Raw genomic sequence first — 14,832 nt, 5'->3', positions numbered from 1 at the left:
CAAATACTTGGTCCCCTGGTTACAAAGGACCCTTTAGTTGGACCTCCAGACAGCCTGAGGCCACATCATCAGTGCCTTCAACACTTTCAGTTTGGGCATCTAGTTTCAGTTTGGGCATCTAGTCCTAGCTGCTACCACCTCAGGATGGGGAGACCTACTTCCAAGCACATGCACAGAGAGGCAGGACTGAATTGAGAGCAGATAACGCCTACATGCAGGGATCTGGCAGTTTGTTTTTATGTAACTGTCTGGTGCTTCTGTCTATTTGAAGCTTCATTTGTTTATATTCTCCTTCAGCAAGAAAGAAGATAAGAGGGTTTGAAGGGGGTTAGAATTTTTTTTTAAGTTTAAAAACAAGCCTCAAGGTTTTACAGAAGCCTGCAGAAGTTTTCACTCAACAAGCACAACCTGAACTCCCCCCTCTGCTATTTAAAGACATAAATGGAAACTAGTTTAGGTACACTAGGAACAATGGGAACAATTCCAAAGCAACTTCAGACCCAGTTGTGAGCACAAATAACCTCAATCCCACATGAACAAAGGGAGCACTTACCACCTGCGTCTTCCTGATGATATTTGTACCCCAAGCCTGGCCCCAGGTGTCTTATCCAGTGGGAAGAAGGAAGATATGCTTCAAGGGGGACAAAGCAGAATAATAGGCTTTTATTGACCTAATTAACATTAAGAAAGTGGAAAATCTCTCTAAAAGGATATATTATGGGGAACCTGGTGAGAAAAGATGCAGTCCGCCTGGTGTGTACCTTGTGTAATGGTGTTCAATATGCCTTAGGAGAACTGGGATGTAGTGCTGCTTTCTTTTCTACTCTACTACTTAGTATGATTTCCTTGGAGAAAAACGATTATTTTTACTTGCCTCCAAAATATGAACACACTGTACAAAGCAGGTACCAATTCTCACCCTCACTAAGTACTGGACTATGATCATGGTATTATTTGGACTATCTTGAATTAATTTCTTTCAGGATTTTAGTTTCTGCAGAAGTGGTGGAGATCATCTTCATTAGCAGACTGATGAAGCATTCCCAGAAAGCTCTTTGTATCACATCCCTCAGAACTTTACAGTTTCTGAATCCTGAACAAGTTTAAGTAGGAGATACATACCTAGGTGCTCAGCTTTGCCATGGCATTGCTGGGATACAATATCTGTGGAACTTCAAAAGCCAGGTGTCAGAAAGCATTTGAGAAATTATTTTTTAGGTGACAGCTAAGCCGAGTCAGCTCATTTTTCAGTATACAGGTTTTAGTCAGAGGTTTTAGTATGCTGTACTTTGACCTAACTCCCCTTAAGTGAGTAATATAGTTTGTCAGGGTTTTTTTTAGCCTGTAGCCACTGCTTACTTTCATTTAGGCTGTAGTTTTTTGTGGTGAGATCAATTACAGTATGACTTGTATTTGCCCCTGGAGCCATTCCCCCTTGCAGAGGGCTTCCCTGCTGCCCTTTTGCAGGATCTCTAGCAAATGAAAGGGTTCTGCTGAGCTGGGTCTCTCTATTGGCTGCTGTATTTGGGTTCAGGAAATTCACATCCTCTCCTGTTGCACGGTTGTGTTGTGCATAGTGATGAATAGATTCAACTGTTCGGTTTAACAGATACATTTATTAATCTGGTATCTCTAAACAGCTCCACACATTGAAAGAATGAGATAGCTGTGAGATATGTGGTGAAGGGATTACTGTGGGTGTGGTGGCCTGCTGATGGGGTGATAAGCTATCTATCTAGGTTGTAGATGATCCTCATCACTGCAATTCATGTGGAAGAGGGAGTGATCTAGGGTGTCACAGTTCTATTCTGCCCTTGGCCATTACACACAGCCTTTATAATCACTGTATTTGTAACTTTTCATATTCTTCATTTACATATAAAATGTCTGCCCCCCCATCAATGACGGCAGCTAACAGAATATTTGACAACATTCTCACCTCCACTTCTCCATAAGAGTATAATTTGGCATTTGAAATCCTCCATGGCAGAAGATGAGAATACAACCACCTTGCAGACAAGTCTTGCTCTCCTTCCCCAAAGTATGGATGCCTCTTTGGTAAGAACTGTGCCTCTGGAGCATACTTGGAAACACTTGTACATGGTGGTATACATTTATATTTTGCAGGTCTAGTGAATCACCACCAATCTAAAAGAATCTAAAATCTGTTACTGCACTGTACTGTTTGTGAGTCTGTGTTCATGCAAGTTCTTTTAAACTTGACCAGACTGTTGCATTGATAAACTGCACTCTTTGTGAATATCTAATCATGAATGAGACCAGACTTACAGTGTAACCCGCTGTATTGGTGCATCTGGGATCTTACTGAATGCAACCAAACTTACAGTGCTGAATTGCTTATAATAAAAAATTAAGCCTAGTTGCACCCAGCCTCCCTGAGGGCTAGCTGGAAAGCAGGAGGGTTTATTTTCTGCCAAATTTCTATTCTCTTAACTCAATACAGGGCTCTGTAATAGCTCTGCAGATAACGCTTGCATACTGATTTCAGAGAGACTTGAACTACCCTTATATCTACACTGTTCATTATACTCCTTTGTATCAGCTATTAATAGTCATAATGACTAGCCTGAATAGATTTTTATCTCGTTCTTGTTTAGCCAGCTCTGAAAGGAAGCTACAGCTAGTTAGGCAAAGTGAAATGACAGTCTGTTAGAGACAGTGGCAGCCAGAACTCCTTACCCTCATCCTTCCATTGTCTTACACAGAAACTTGTCCCTCAAAATTCTCTTGTTGCTGCGTGCCTTGGTCCTCACCCTTACCCATATTTGAGCTCCATTCAAAATAATTATATTTACATGATCTTTTGTGCTGGCTACAAAGCCATATGCAAGGACCTACTCCAACTGTGTTCAAGTTAGGCAACTCTCAAGTGGCTCTAATTTGCCACGTGATACCTGTGCCCAGAGGACATTGCAATTAAATAGGCTTTTACCAGACATAACAATTTGGTTATACCAATTTCTTTTCCTAAGAAAGCAACCTGGAAAAATGTGAAAAAGAATGTGTTTTCCTGAAGGTGCCTTGTTCCAGAATTTCAATCAAAATGTTCCTTTGCAGGAGCTGGAAATGGTTCTTCAAAACTTGTTCTGTGAAAATGAAAGGGAAAAAGAAGAAATGCCACCTGCCCTTTGGAAGAGCAGAGAGAAAATTCATGGCAGACTTGCCCTTTCCTTGCCAAAGTCATTGCAAGTAGAGGGGATCCAATTCTTCTTTATTGGTAGGAGACAGCTAGTACAGCCATCTTTTGTTTCTAGTGTGACAACCTGGTTTATTTCTTCCTCATGGTGTAGATTGGATTTTGTAGAGAAGTAACTGAAGCTCACAACTGGAATGAGATCCTGTACTGCACCTGGCTTGTGACACAGACAGCATGGCTCTCACTGAACAATGCATAATTAATAATATGTTCTCATTTTTAGTCATCTGCAACAAAGAACTGCAAGCCCCAGGGTCTGTTTTATACCGAGAAAAGTACTGATTTCCCAGAGCTAGCTGAGGTGTCAGTACAAATATAACTGTTACCCATACACCTTTACAAATAGTAATAAGATTAACTCTGGAGTTCACTTCTGCCAAAGTTGGAAATTGTAGCTAAGGCTGTATCATTCCTAGGAAGGATAACTCCCAGAGGGGTGTTATGTTTTTGGTTTTGTTTTTTTTTCTTCATCTTTAAATTCTAGCAATTGAAGCTGAGAAAAGAAAAAAAGGTTAAGTAGGTATTACCTTCTTTCGTCTCTTCTTTGCTGCAGTGAAGGGCCTTCTGCTCTGGTCTTGTTTTGGAAATTTCTGAGTTTCCTTAATGCAGAGGTTTGCACTTGGGAACAGTTGATCTTGCACTATGACTATTACTGTCCAGTTAAATTTGATATACTGTGAAACTGGTTCACACTTTGATCAGGAACATAAAGATGAATCTCTTCAACTGTAGTGGGGCTGTGACTGACCAAATGAAATTGTCCCAATGGTGGCAGCATAACACAAGAAATAAAATATGAAACTATGAAGGGTTTCCTCTTCAGTAAGGTTTTTAGGCTGAGTCATCACAACCAAAGAGATATCCTTGTTCTTTGGGGGTGGGGTTTTCTTTAAAACCAAAGCACAGCACTTATCTTACTGTAAAACTGGAAAGGAAAATATTTTTTATGGTCAGACAGCCAGACAAGGTCAGCATTTCACATGAGATGGACCTTGTCTGCCAGGCATCTGGTTAAAATCCTCTGCTAGGACTTCATAATAGGAAGGTAACATGCATTAGGGATCTTGCATTAAAAAGAGGTGTTTTTTAGATGCAAAAGCAAAACAAAATTTATCATCTGAAATTTACTAGGTGTAGTTACTGCAAATGAATAGAGGCATAATTATGCAGCTATAAAATATCTGACTTTAACAAGTAAGCTCTTTTCTAGCTTAAAAAAATAAAAATCCTATCCTGTCAAATTTTGTGTGGGGATTTGTACGTTCTGATAATTTCCTAATTATATATCATTGCACGTTTTCTAATTTTCTCACCTGGGGCTAGGCCTGCATGTTCTTGCATTTGTCCAAAATCCATACATGTAAAAAGCAGAAAAAAAAAATGTAATCAAATTTGTCAAATATAACAATTTACTGGTGAGGGCTTGCAACACCTGGGACCAGTCTGAAGAAACAGAAATATTCGGCACAGGGAGAGTTAAACATTGGTGATTTGCAAGGTTTTCGTCAGAAGCATCTTCCTTTTCTATGACTCTTCAAGGGGATGTGTACCCATCCCTCTTATCTTAGTGAAGCAGCTGGGCTACTGCTGCCATAAATCAGGAGTGAAACCGAGGGATGGTGATGGGTAAGACTTATGGCAGGGCGGTGGTGGTGCCTGGTGAGAGGGAGCAGACCAGGTTAAAATGAGGTGCTCGGACTCCCTGCGGGAAGGAGAGATGGGGGACATGAAGCCTGCAGTGCGGCTCCGACGGAAGGGATGGGGCAGTGCTGATCCCTGTGGGGCAAATCCTTGTCCTGGGGGTGGGAACCCTCACCCCAACAGCTCAACATGGAGCAGCTGGGAGGTAAGTGTGGGGATGAGTTCAGGGTGGGAATGCTGGCACTGGGTGTTATGTTACACTCTGCCCCTGAAAGCCACTGGTGCTAGAGCGGGTCAAAGCCACAGGAGCTGCTTGCACACAACAGCCTCTCAAATGCAAGTCTTGGGATGCCTTTCTCTGCCACTCTTGGAGTGGAGGCTTTTGCTAGCACACAGTAAGGTGGCATCTTCAAGTGCAGTCATTATAGGCGGAGTTTTTAGGCGTTTCTCTTGATCATATTTTCGATCCTGTACAGTGGGCTTGGGCACATGGGTGATGGCACAGGCAAGATGCTTGATTTGTGTCCCTCACTGCCTGTTTCCCCGGCATAGCCCCACCAACACTACTGGGCTTCCCCCATGCAGCCCCAACTATGCAAGGTTTGAAAAATGCAAAGTAGTTTCTAATGAGTCACCACAGAAGAAAAGGGTGGGATGAGCAACTGAGAGCTCCCCCCAAGCCTACAAAGGTGGTTTCAGGCCAGTGATCTGCTTCACACCCCTGCATGGGGCAATGCAACAAGCTCCCCATGTTCCTTCCTGCGTTTGAGGTAGACTAGCACTTGTTGCCTGGCTGAGGTCCCTGAGGAGCTCTCATTTCAGTGACTATTGGTACACTGTGCCTTTAGTCCCCCGTGCTGACTGTGAGGGTGAGGGCTACAGACAACCAACGTGGAAGAAGCCCGTGGGACTTACACCTCACTGATTCATCCCTTCTATAAGGAGATCTCACTTCAGGTGCCCCCCTCCATCAGCAGCTGCTTTTTGAGAAAGGTCACTCAGCTTCCCTCTCTTTTGGTCTTGGAGACACTTAAAATAGCAGATGTAGCCACAGCCACAGCAGAGGGCAAAGGAGTATTTTTGCTCATGTCTCTGCTTGTGTGGGACTAGCTGTGTGCTTGTAGGTGCATTTTCAAGCTGGTAGGCAGCCAAGGAACCAGTGTTGGTGTTGCCATCTTCCAGAGCTGGGATCAGTGTGCTCCAGCACCTCGTGCACCTGCCTTTTGTCATGCATAGGTCTTGGTTTTTCTCACCCTTTAGGAAGGTTTAGGAAAAGAAAATAGAAAAAAAACCCAACCCACCACCAAAAAAAAAAAAATCAGATTAGGGATGCTCAGTGGGCCATTTCTAAAGGAACTGCCTGTGACATGTCTTGCTTGCCATACCTGACAGTGCCTACACAACTGCAAAAAGTTGAAAGCCTCCCCTTAAAAAACAGCTTGGGACAAAAAGTGGACATCCAGTGGTTCCTGAGCTATCTGCCTCAAAGGAGCCAGGCACAGTGTCTCTGCAATAGTGAGATGGAAGCTGCCAGCAGTGGATGGCTGATCATCATGGACATTGTCATGGAGAGGTGGTGTCCTGCAGGGAGCATTCACTCAAGGATGTACCCCAATGGCAGTGGTGCATGATCACAGAGGTTTCCGCTGTGATCCGCAGCACCTTGCCCTCCACATCCTTTTCCCTTTAGTTTACTAGGCTGGTTGTTTGCTGTTACATATATTGGATATACCAGACTTGCAATAGAAGCAGCTCCTCTCAAATGCCACATTTCCCACTCTTTGCATTTCCTTTTGGACTTGCCTTGGCTTTCAGGGACCTACATACCCTTCAGCACATACACAGTGCTGCATAGTTCACACAGCATCACACAGGCTGAATGGGTATGATGGTGTGTGTGTGTATCAAAATTTCCTACGTCCCTAAGTTTATCAGTCAGAAAATCAAATGTTGGGGCATTTGCGTGTCATTATCGCTTACCTATTTTATTTGCTTAGCTTTATTAGCTAACTAGGCTCATTTAATCCTCAGCATTCACTAATCCAAATTAGAGATGGGCCCAAACTCGGATCTGGGTGCCAATTAGGAGCCACCAGGTTCTTACCAACATGCTACCTCCAGCAGTCACCACAGCTGATCATGGTGCATGGGAGTGCAGGAGCCCCCATGAAACATCGAGGAAGTGCCACACCCACATCACCTCTGTCCTTATGCCCTACAGGCAACTGAGAAGCAGATCAGTATCTAAATGCATCATTTGCTTTGCAATGGTCTACGTATACCTGAAGTGCTATACCGTGCCCCCCCAAAAAAGAGAGGGAGTTGTTTTTTGCATCTTTCTCTGGGGGTTGCGTCAAACCATCCATAATGGCCAGAAGAGCCCCTGACAATTACAGCTCTTGCATCTTGTCGTCCTTTGCAGCTGCTTCTTGTCCCTTTGGCTCATTCTGAACATGGCGTGGTGACAAACCCACATGCTGTAGCCATTAATCACAAGTACTTGTAGCAAGAAATTATGCCCAGATGAAAAAGTGAGCTTGTTCTGCAACAGCCGTGGTCAGGCCCTGGACAGGCCCTCGTACTTGTTTCTGACTTGGCTGTTAAAATGGGCTTCTCGTATCTGTTCTGCTTCCGCATCCACGGGAGAGGAACAGTGGTATGCAGAGAGTCTGCAGGTGCTTTGGCATGTCCCCAGGAACATCAGGTCCAAGAATCCATTGTTGCTTTCACCAAAGCTACAGGGCTGAAGGCTGAGGTATTAGTGGTCTCCTCTGGATCCCATACCATCAGTGTTGCATCTCAGCACAGGGTTGCACTGAGGGACCTGATCAGCACTTGCCTCCTTGTTGTTCTCAAAGACACGTCTTCCACTCAGGACTCTACCTGGTCTCCATCTTCCCATGTAGTAGGAAAGGGTTTTACCTTCTACAGGGCTGACACCATTGGCGAGACATCCTGCACTCCCCTGCAGGGAGGCAATGGGCTCCTGGTAACCTGTGCAGGCAGGAGGCTCCACATGGGCCTCCTATAGCGGTTTCCTAATCCTGCTTTTCTGTTCCTAGCCAGGCATCCCTGACTCTGCCAAGATGTGGATGCTTAAGGTGCCAGCTCCTCTCACTGGAAGCTAATAGCTAGCTCCCTGAACAAAGAAAATCCAATTTGGCATCAAAAAGGAAACAGCCTAATTCTAGTCTCTCATCTTTTTCCCTGCTGATTCAGTTCATCAGACTTTTTGCTGATTTATACCTTGGATGAAAGAAGAGTTTCAGACCAAAGGTCATTCTCCTGTCAGGTGTGGATGTAGGCATGTCCTTACTGTAACACAGAATGAAAGGCTTTATGAGCCAAGGATGTTCACAAAGGGAGGGAGACGTGGAACTCCTGGAGCAGGTCCAGCAAAGGGTAACAAGGATGATTAAGGGATAAGGATAGGCTGAAGGAGCCAGGCCTGTTCAGCCTTGAGAGGAGGCAACTGATAGGGGACTTCGTCAGTGTCTATCAGTATCTAAAGGGAGGGTGTCAAGTGGAAGGATCCAGGCTCTTCTCAGTCGTGCCAAGCAACAGGACAAGAGGCAGAAACTGATGCACAGGCAGTTTCATCTGAATGTGAGGAAGAACTTTACTGTGTGGGTGACTGAGCACTGGAACAGATTGCCCAGGGAGGTTGTGGAGTCTCCCTCACTGGAGATATTCAAGATCTGTCTGGACACAATCCTGTTTGATGTGCTCTAGGATGACCCTGCTTGAGCAGGGAGGTTAGACCAGATGACCCACTGTGGTACCTTCCAACCTGATCCATTCTGTGATTTTGTGAGTGCTCACATCCATATGCAATGCTGTGGGCAGTGGTGGGCCAAGGACCTAGCTGCCTGGGGAATGAGACTACTTCTGGCAAGCCTCTTTGATAGAATGTTTGTAAAAGCCTGATGGCACCTTATGATTTTTTTCCCCTTTTTCTTCAATAGGACCACTAGAAAATAAAAGTATTGTAGTTTCCTTTGCTGTAGCAGACCTTAAAGGGGAAATTAACTCAGGAGCTGATGCACTGCTCACTGAATTCAGTGGGGCTTTTTCTGCCAGCTTCAGTGGAAACTCTGGAACTGGCTCTCTATCGAAGGTGACTTTGGTTTTCTGTGGTTATGTGAGACTTTCCTCCCATTTATCTGTGGGGAATAGCTTTGGGAGGCTTCAGAGCTCAGATGAAATATTTGCTGTAGCTGGTCCTCAGTTTATTTTCTTCCTTGCATCATGACTGTTCCTCTTTTACAGTTGGCAGCTGTAATCATCGCTGGCCTCCTCCTGCTCTACATCCCACTGTGCTATGAGAATTTCCATTTCCACGTGGCTCATTTGTATGCTCGCCTGGGGTACCCCAATGCCCAGCACATCCTGGGACAGAGGTATTTACAAGGTAATGTTTCTCCAATCCATGGCTAACTTGCTGCCAGAGTAGGTATGCTCATAAGCCAGAACTACAAACATGGCTCTGTGGTATGTGGTACCACCACACTGCTGGATTTTGGATGCTGTATTCTATAACCTATCTGTGACTTTGATACCTTGTCTCACACCCAGGAACCGGAGTGGAAAAAAATGAGGACATGGCTACGCACTGGTTCAGGTGAGGCACGATTCTTGCCGTCGGAAATTGGCTTCTTCTGGCAAAAGGCTACTGTGGCATGGGAGAAGGAAGAAGAGCTGGCAGTGCTTTGGGGGACAGCTGCACTGAGCTGTCCTGTGGCAGTGGGAGGGAGGTTCACAGGTGGCAGCAGGGAGATCTGGAGCTCCCAACTTCTCCCTGTGGGTCATACGCTTTGCTCCACTTTCTTCACCTACTATTGCTATTTTTTTAAATCAGTGAAAGAAAGAAAGTGTCTCAGCATCAAGAGTGCAGAGAATGCTGGTTTTGCTGAATAGCCTTTTGGGAAGGTTTGAGCTGCAGGTGGGCAGCAGGGAAAATGCACAGGCACAGGAGGGTAGTGAGCCAGGAACTGCTGAGGCAATGGAAAATCAAGGTACAGCAACGTATTAATTTCCTGCTCTCAGCACACCCTCCCAAGAGGTTTCTGCCACATAAGTGAGGCAGCCATGCCTGTGTGTGCATTTGCTGTGGTACCCACAGTGGTCACACCTGTGGTAGGAGCCTGAGCTGCATCCCCTGAAATCCTAACACTCTTGGTGAGAAATGGAAAGAATGAGAGATGGGGGAAGTTACTGTGCTACCCAAAAAGTGAGGGGAGAGGAGGGAGGCACGTTAGATGTTTCCTCTGTGTCTGCTCAGGACATAGAACAGCATCAAGCTACAGGAAGGGCTGAAATAACTATGCCTGTAACAGCAGGAGTTGTAATCAAAGAAGGCATCATTAAGGATATCCCTACCTAGAGAAATGCTGAAGCCTTTGTGCCTTTCTGAATAAAGATGTTTTCCAAATCAGGGCCTGAACATTTCAAAGGAGTCACATTTCAGAACAGTGAATTATACATACCTTCTTCCTTATTTGCTCTGTCGTGGTTTAACCTCATCTAAGCAACTAAGTACCACACCACCGCTCACTGATTTCCCCACTCCCCTCCCAGCCCTGTGGGATGGGGAGGAGAATTGGAAAAAGGTAGAACGTGTGGGTTGAGAAAAGAGCAGTTTAATAATTGAAATAAAGTATAACAATAATAATAATAATAAAAGAGAGGAATAAACCCCAAGAAACACAAGTGATGCCCAATACAGTTGCTTACCACTCACTGACCAATGCCCAGCCTGTCCCCAACAAGTGATGGGCAGCTCCTGGCCAACTCCCCCCCAGTTTACATATTGAGCATGACACTATGGTGTGGAATATCCCTTTGGCCAGTTCGAGTCAGTTGTCCTGGCCATGCTCCCTCCCAGCTTCTTGTACACCTCCCCACTGCCAGAACATGGAAAACTGAAAAATCATGGATTTAGGGTAAGCTCTGCTCAGCAACAATCAATGTGTTGTCTACATTAATGTCTCTTACCATTGACTTTGCTTGTCTCTTCCCCCCTGTAGGCAGGCTGCGGGGCAGGGCCATCCCCACTCCTCCTTCAACCTGGCAGTGGGGGCACTCAGAAACATGACCATGGCACTTGAAGAAGGGTAACCTGAGTTAATCCTCTTCCTTCCCATTACAGCTGCATTCCCAGCTCCTCCTGGGGAGGTGGGGGGGAAACTGGTGCTGTAAGTACTCCACGCATGAAGCTACTCCAGCATTTCTAATGCCCTCTTCTTGTAATGTCAGTAATGCAGCCCCACCTGCAGAGGAAAACCAAAAACTCCAGTTAGTCCAATGAGATTTTAAAAATTAAGTGCCACAGTACACAAAATTCCTGTGGTCTGAATGCATATGTATTTCCATCATGATTTCCCAATCAAGGCAAGGGACAAGACCCATACTGGTATAGAAAGAGCTATTGAAGTGACATGTGAATTTTCTGCTATAAAGACCTGTCTTTCTTTTTGGGGGAACTCCCTTTTTGCTCTTATTCCCATCCAGTGAAGTCAATGAGAAGTTTCTTGTTGCCTGCCTGGGGGTTGGGTTGAAACCACTCAGGACACATTTTTCTCCCTAATGTGCCTGTGCACACTTCACACCAGTGTTCCCAGCAAGGCCCACAGCCAAAGAAAACTTGCCTTGTGCTTTGTACATTTGCTGTGGCGACTAGTCCTGGGGCTAAGTGAAGCTAAAATGACCGATGAGTTCCCAAAACAGTGATTGATAGATTTTGTGTATTGTTTAGTTTTGATTTTTTTGCGTTTACTCCAAGTCTGAAAATTGAAACTGAGGTTGGAGAGAGCAGTTTTGAACTAAATGAAGCTAAAATAGCATTGTTTGGGCAAACCTTGTGACCAGCACGTTTTGTTTCAATTTTCACTGCATGTCGCATGATGAGGCAGATTCATGTTTTGAATGGGATTTCAAGACCTCCAAATCCATCTCTACTTCAACTAAGATGAGAAAATCACCAAACCCAAAACACATGTGCTCAGACCACAGGGAAAAGCAGAAGGAAAATCAGATAATTTTCTGAATAGTGGAGAGTAAACTTTGCAGACATTTTCAGTAGCTGTGTTCCACTTATAAAAGCCTGGGTAATTGAAATTTAGCTATGAATGAATCAAACATCCTCCTAAATTTTCTTGATGAAAGTTTCATGTCCTTCAGGGAAGTGGAGAAACTTCTCAGTGTGGCAGCAGCCCATGGGCTCCAGGAAGCTCAGCAACTTTTGGAAAACATCCTCAAGAGCAGAAACCTTCCCTGATTGACTGCTGCAATACCAGCGCTCGTCCAACCTTGCCAACTTAGCAACCCCACTTTCTCCTTGCTGAGTGTCTTTAGGCATTTGAGTCATTCATTGGACATTGCACTTGCTTTGTACTGGATCTCCATGGTCAGATCTATGGCAGTCATGTGTTGCTGCACCTTCTCTTTTTGCTTCCTGGCTCGCCACTTCTGAAGAGCGTGGAAAAGGTGGGGTGGAGGAGACAAATAGCCTTCAGGGTTACACTGGCAATGGGCATATGAATGTTTTCGAAAAAACACCACTATGTTTGTACCAACTTATCTGCTAATACTAAGTTCAGTTTAGATCCCAGCGTTCACCTGGACTTGGTGTGAGGTTGCTGCACATTTGTGCTACCTGTATTTCATGCTCTGCTTAGGCATTGTGATAACTAATCATGACTAAGCCTTTATCACTTTAAATCAGCATGGCATGCATGCATGATGCCATTTGTAATAGAAATGACAGTGATTTAATAGAAAATATAAATGATGCTCTCACTTAATGCTATCATTCCTTATTGGCATTACCATTGTCATGCCAGTTTTGGGGAAAAGTAATTCAGTTTAATGGAAACTGCCTTCATTTTCAGGTTTAAAACCACAGTGAGCAATTGCATTTCATGGGAAGTGCACTCACTAAACAAAGACCCGCAGCATTTTGCTGGCAATAAAATTGTTTCCCAGGGCTGCCTTTGTTGGTGTGCAATCTTTCCCTTCTTGCTACCGTAATTATCCAGCTCACTTGTTGCACACATGAGGTCCTGCGCTCCCCTTGGGTGCCTGAGGCCTCGCTGGTGGGCCTGAGACCCAGGGGTTGCCACTGAGGGAGCAAATGGGACAGCAAGCCCGTGGTGGGGGGCCAGGCTTTGGTTTCTGAGAACTGCGTTTGTGCTATGACTTCTAGGCAAAGATGTGAAGTACTTTGGGCAGGCTCCTATTTCCCTGTCCCATCTTGGGTGTCAGCCTCAATATCTTTCTAGAGTGATGCTGGCAACAACTGGGGTGTGTCCCACAGGCACAACGTGCCAACACTCAGCGCAGTGGAGGGAGGCAGGGGCTGATGGCCACACATTAAGCAAGGGATAGCCAGACTTTGTCTCTTCACCTGACTGTCCCCAGTCTGGGCTCCTCAGGGCCAGTTCTGCATCTTGCTCCCAAGAGGAGAGCACAGAGGGGAGGAGACCTGGGGCCTGGCTATCCTTCTGCCTCCCTCAGCCCTGGCACCATGTGCTGCAGACCAGTGCTCTCTGATGCAGTGCAGCTGCCTGCTCCCCCTGCTTGTCTCCTTTCTCTTTCCCTTCTGTGCTCCCTCCCACGCATCCCTTTATTAAATCTGGTACTACAAACTGCACGGCAGAGCAGAGCACCAGGAGATTTTCTCTCTTCCTCAAGTAGAAAAGCAAGACACCATTTTCCAAATATTAAAGGAGCTCATATATGTAGTGGCTGTGGACTGGTGCCCCGAGACAGGACCCTTTATAGACAGGGGAATATTTCCCTTGGCATGAGGCTTGTGCTGCATTACGTCTCAGACCTGCTTTTTTTTTTTTCTCATGAACGCGCATGAGCTGTAGCTCCTGATTTGGAAACTAGACCTATGCTATACATCTCATATAGAGAGAGACACACCAGTTAAGTGTACTAGGCATCCTACCCAGGCCTGTGCTACCCTCCTTTTTGTGCCTGTGAGCAGAAAAATGCAGGTTTTTTCCCCATAATGCAGCATCCACTGAGAAAATAATGTGAAGAGCTGTCTCAAAATCCCCACTGAAACTCAAACCATAGTGTCTTCTGCCACTCCTCCACCCCCGAAATCATCCTCGTTTTCTTCATCCTCCCTAACCACAGCAGCCAATATCAGAGGGACATTCAAGCATGGCTGGGGAGAGCCATATCCCGTAGTACACCTCCACCAACCAGTGATGCCCAATTCACCCCCCTTTCTTATTGCCACTGGGTTCAGGATGAAGCTGTAAGTGGCCCAGATATGACATAAGGCACTGCCTCGGTGAGCTAAGGTGTACTGACCTGGGTATTTGAGGAGCAAATATGTTGAGAGCCTGGTGGGCAGGGTCATTGTATTTTGCAGTGTGAGTTGACCCTGGTTGGGTGCCAGGTACCTACCAAAGCTGCTCTCTTACTCCCCTCTGCAACTGGACTGGAGAGAGAAAATAGAACGAAAGCCTCATGAGTTGAGATAAGGAGTGGGAGAGATCACTCACTGATTACAGGCAAAACAGACTGAACTTGGGCATATTAAGTGAATTTATTACTAAGAAAATCAGAGCAAGAAAATGAGAAACAAAATGAATCTTAAAAACACCTACCCCCCAGCAGTGCAGGTAGACAGGGATGGGTGCTGAGGTCAGTTCATCACAGGTTGTTTCTGATGCTGCTTCCTCCTCAGGGAAAGGAGTCCTTCTCCTGCTCCAGTGTGAGGTCCATCCCATAGGAGACAGTTCTTCACAAACTTCTCCAACATGAGTCCTTCCCACAGGCTGCAGTTCTTCACAAACTGCTCCAACATGAGTCACTTTTTGCAGGGTGTAGTCCTTCAGACACAGGCTGCTCCAGTGCAAGTCTCCCATGAGGACAAATCCTACCGGGAAAACTACTCTAGTGTAGGCTCCTCTCTCCATGGGCCTGCAGGTGCCTGCCAGGACCCTACTCCAGCA

General features: G+C 45.4%; 1 protein-coding gene and 1 long non-coding RNA gene across 2 annotated transcripts; one reads left to right on the top strand and one right to left on the bottom strand.

Annotated features, from left to right (window-relative positions):
* The first annotated feature begins 4,648 nt into the window (after positions 1–4,648).
* On the top strand, positions 4,649–12,614 carry LOC127472370 (secretory immunoglobulin A-binding protein EsiB-like). The gene is made up of 5 exons (XM_051790509.1): positions 4,649–5,063; positions 9,128–9,269; positions 9,434–9,479; positions 10,885–10,971; positions 12,038–12,614. The coding sequence occupies exons 1-5, from the start codon at positions 4,902–4,904 to the stop codon at positions 12,132–12,134; spliced, it is 534 nt and encodes a 177-aa protein (XP_051646469.1). The 5' UTR covers positions 4,649–4,901; the 3' UTR covers positions 12,135–12,614.
* On the bottom strand, positions 10,962–14,761 carry LOC127472377 (uncharacterized). The gene is made up of 3 exons (XR_007904992.1): positions 14,485–14,761; positions 14,186–14,315; positions 10,962–11,127 (listed from the first exon to the last, which is right to left on the bottom strand). It is a non-coding gene; the product is annotated as an uncharacterized LOC127472377 (long non-coding RNA).
* Between the last annotated feature and the right edge of the window lie 71 nt (positions 14,762–14,832).

This window comes from Manacus candei, unplaced genomic scaffold, assembly GCF_025592945.1.
Source record: "Manacus candei isolate 608988 ecotype Guabito, Panama unplaced genomic scaffold, ASM2559294v1 h1tg000028l, whole genome shotgun sequence".
Classification (NCBI taxonomy): Eukaryota; Metazoa; Chordata; class Aves; order Passeriformes; family Pipridae; genus Manacus; species Manacus candei.
This window is presented reverse-complemented; position numbering and strand designations above follow the sequence as displayed.

What these genes read in the sequence shown, in the direction of transcription:
- LOC127472370 (XM_051790509.1), top strand. Translation starts at nt 4,902, where the DNA reads ATGAGGTGCTCGGACTCCCTGCGGGAAGGAGAGATGGGGGACATGAAG. An exon ending in CAACATGGAGCAGCTGGGAG is followed by an intron (nt 5,064 to 9,127) that starts GTAAGTGTGGGG and finishes CCTCTTTTACAG; the next exon opens with TTGGCAGCTGTAATCATCGC. An exon ending in GGGACAGAGGTATTTACAAG is followed by an intron (nt 9,270 to 9,433) that starts GTAATGTTTCTC and finishes TCTCACACCCAG; the next exon opens with GAACCGGAGTGGAAAAAAAT.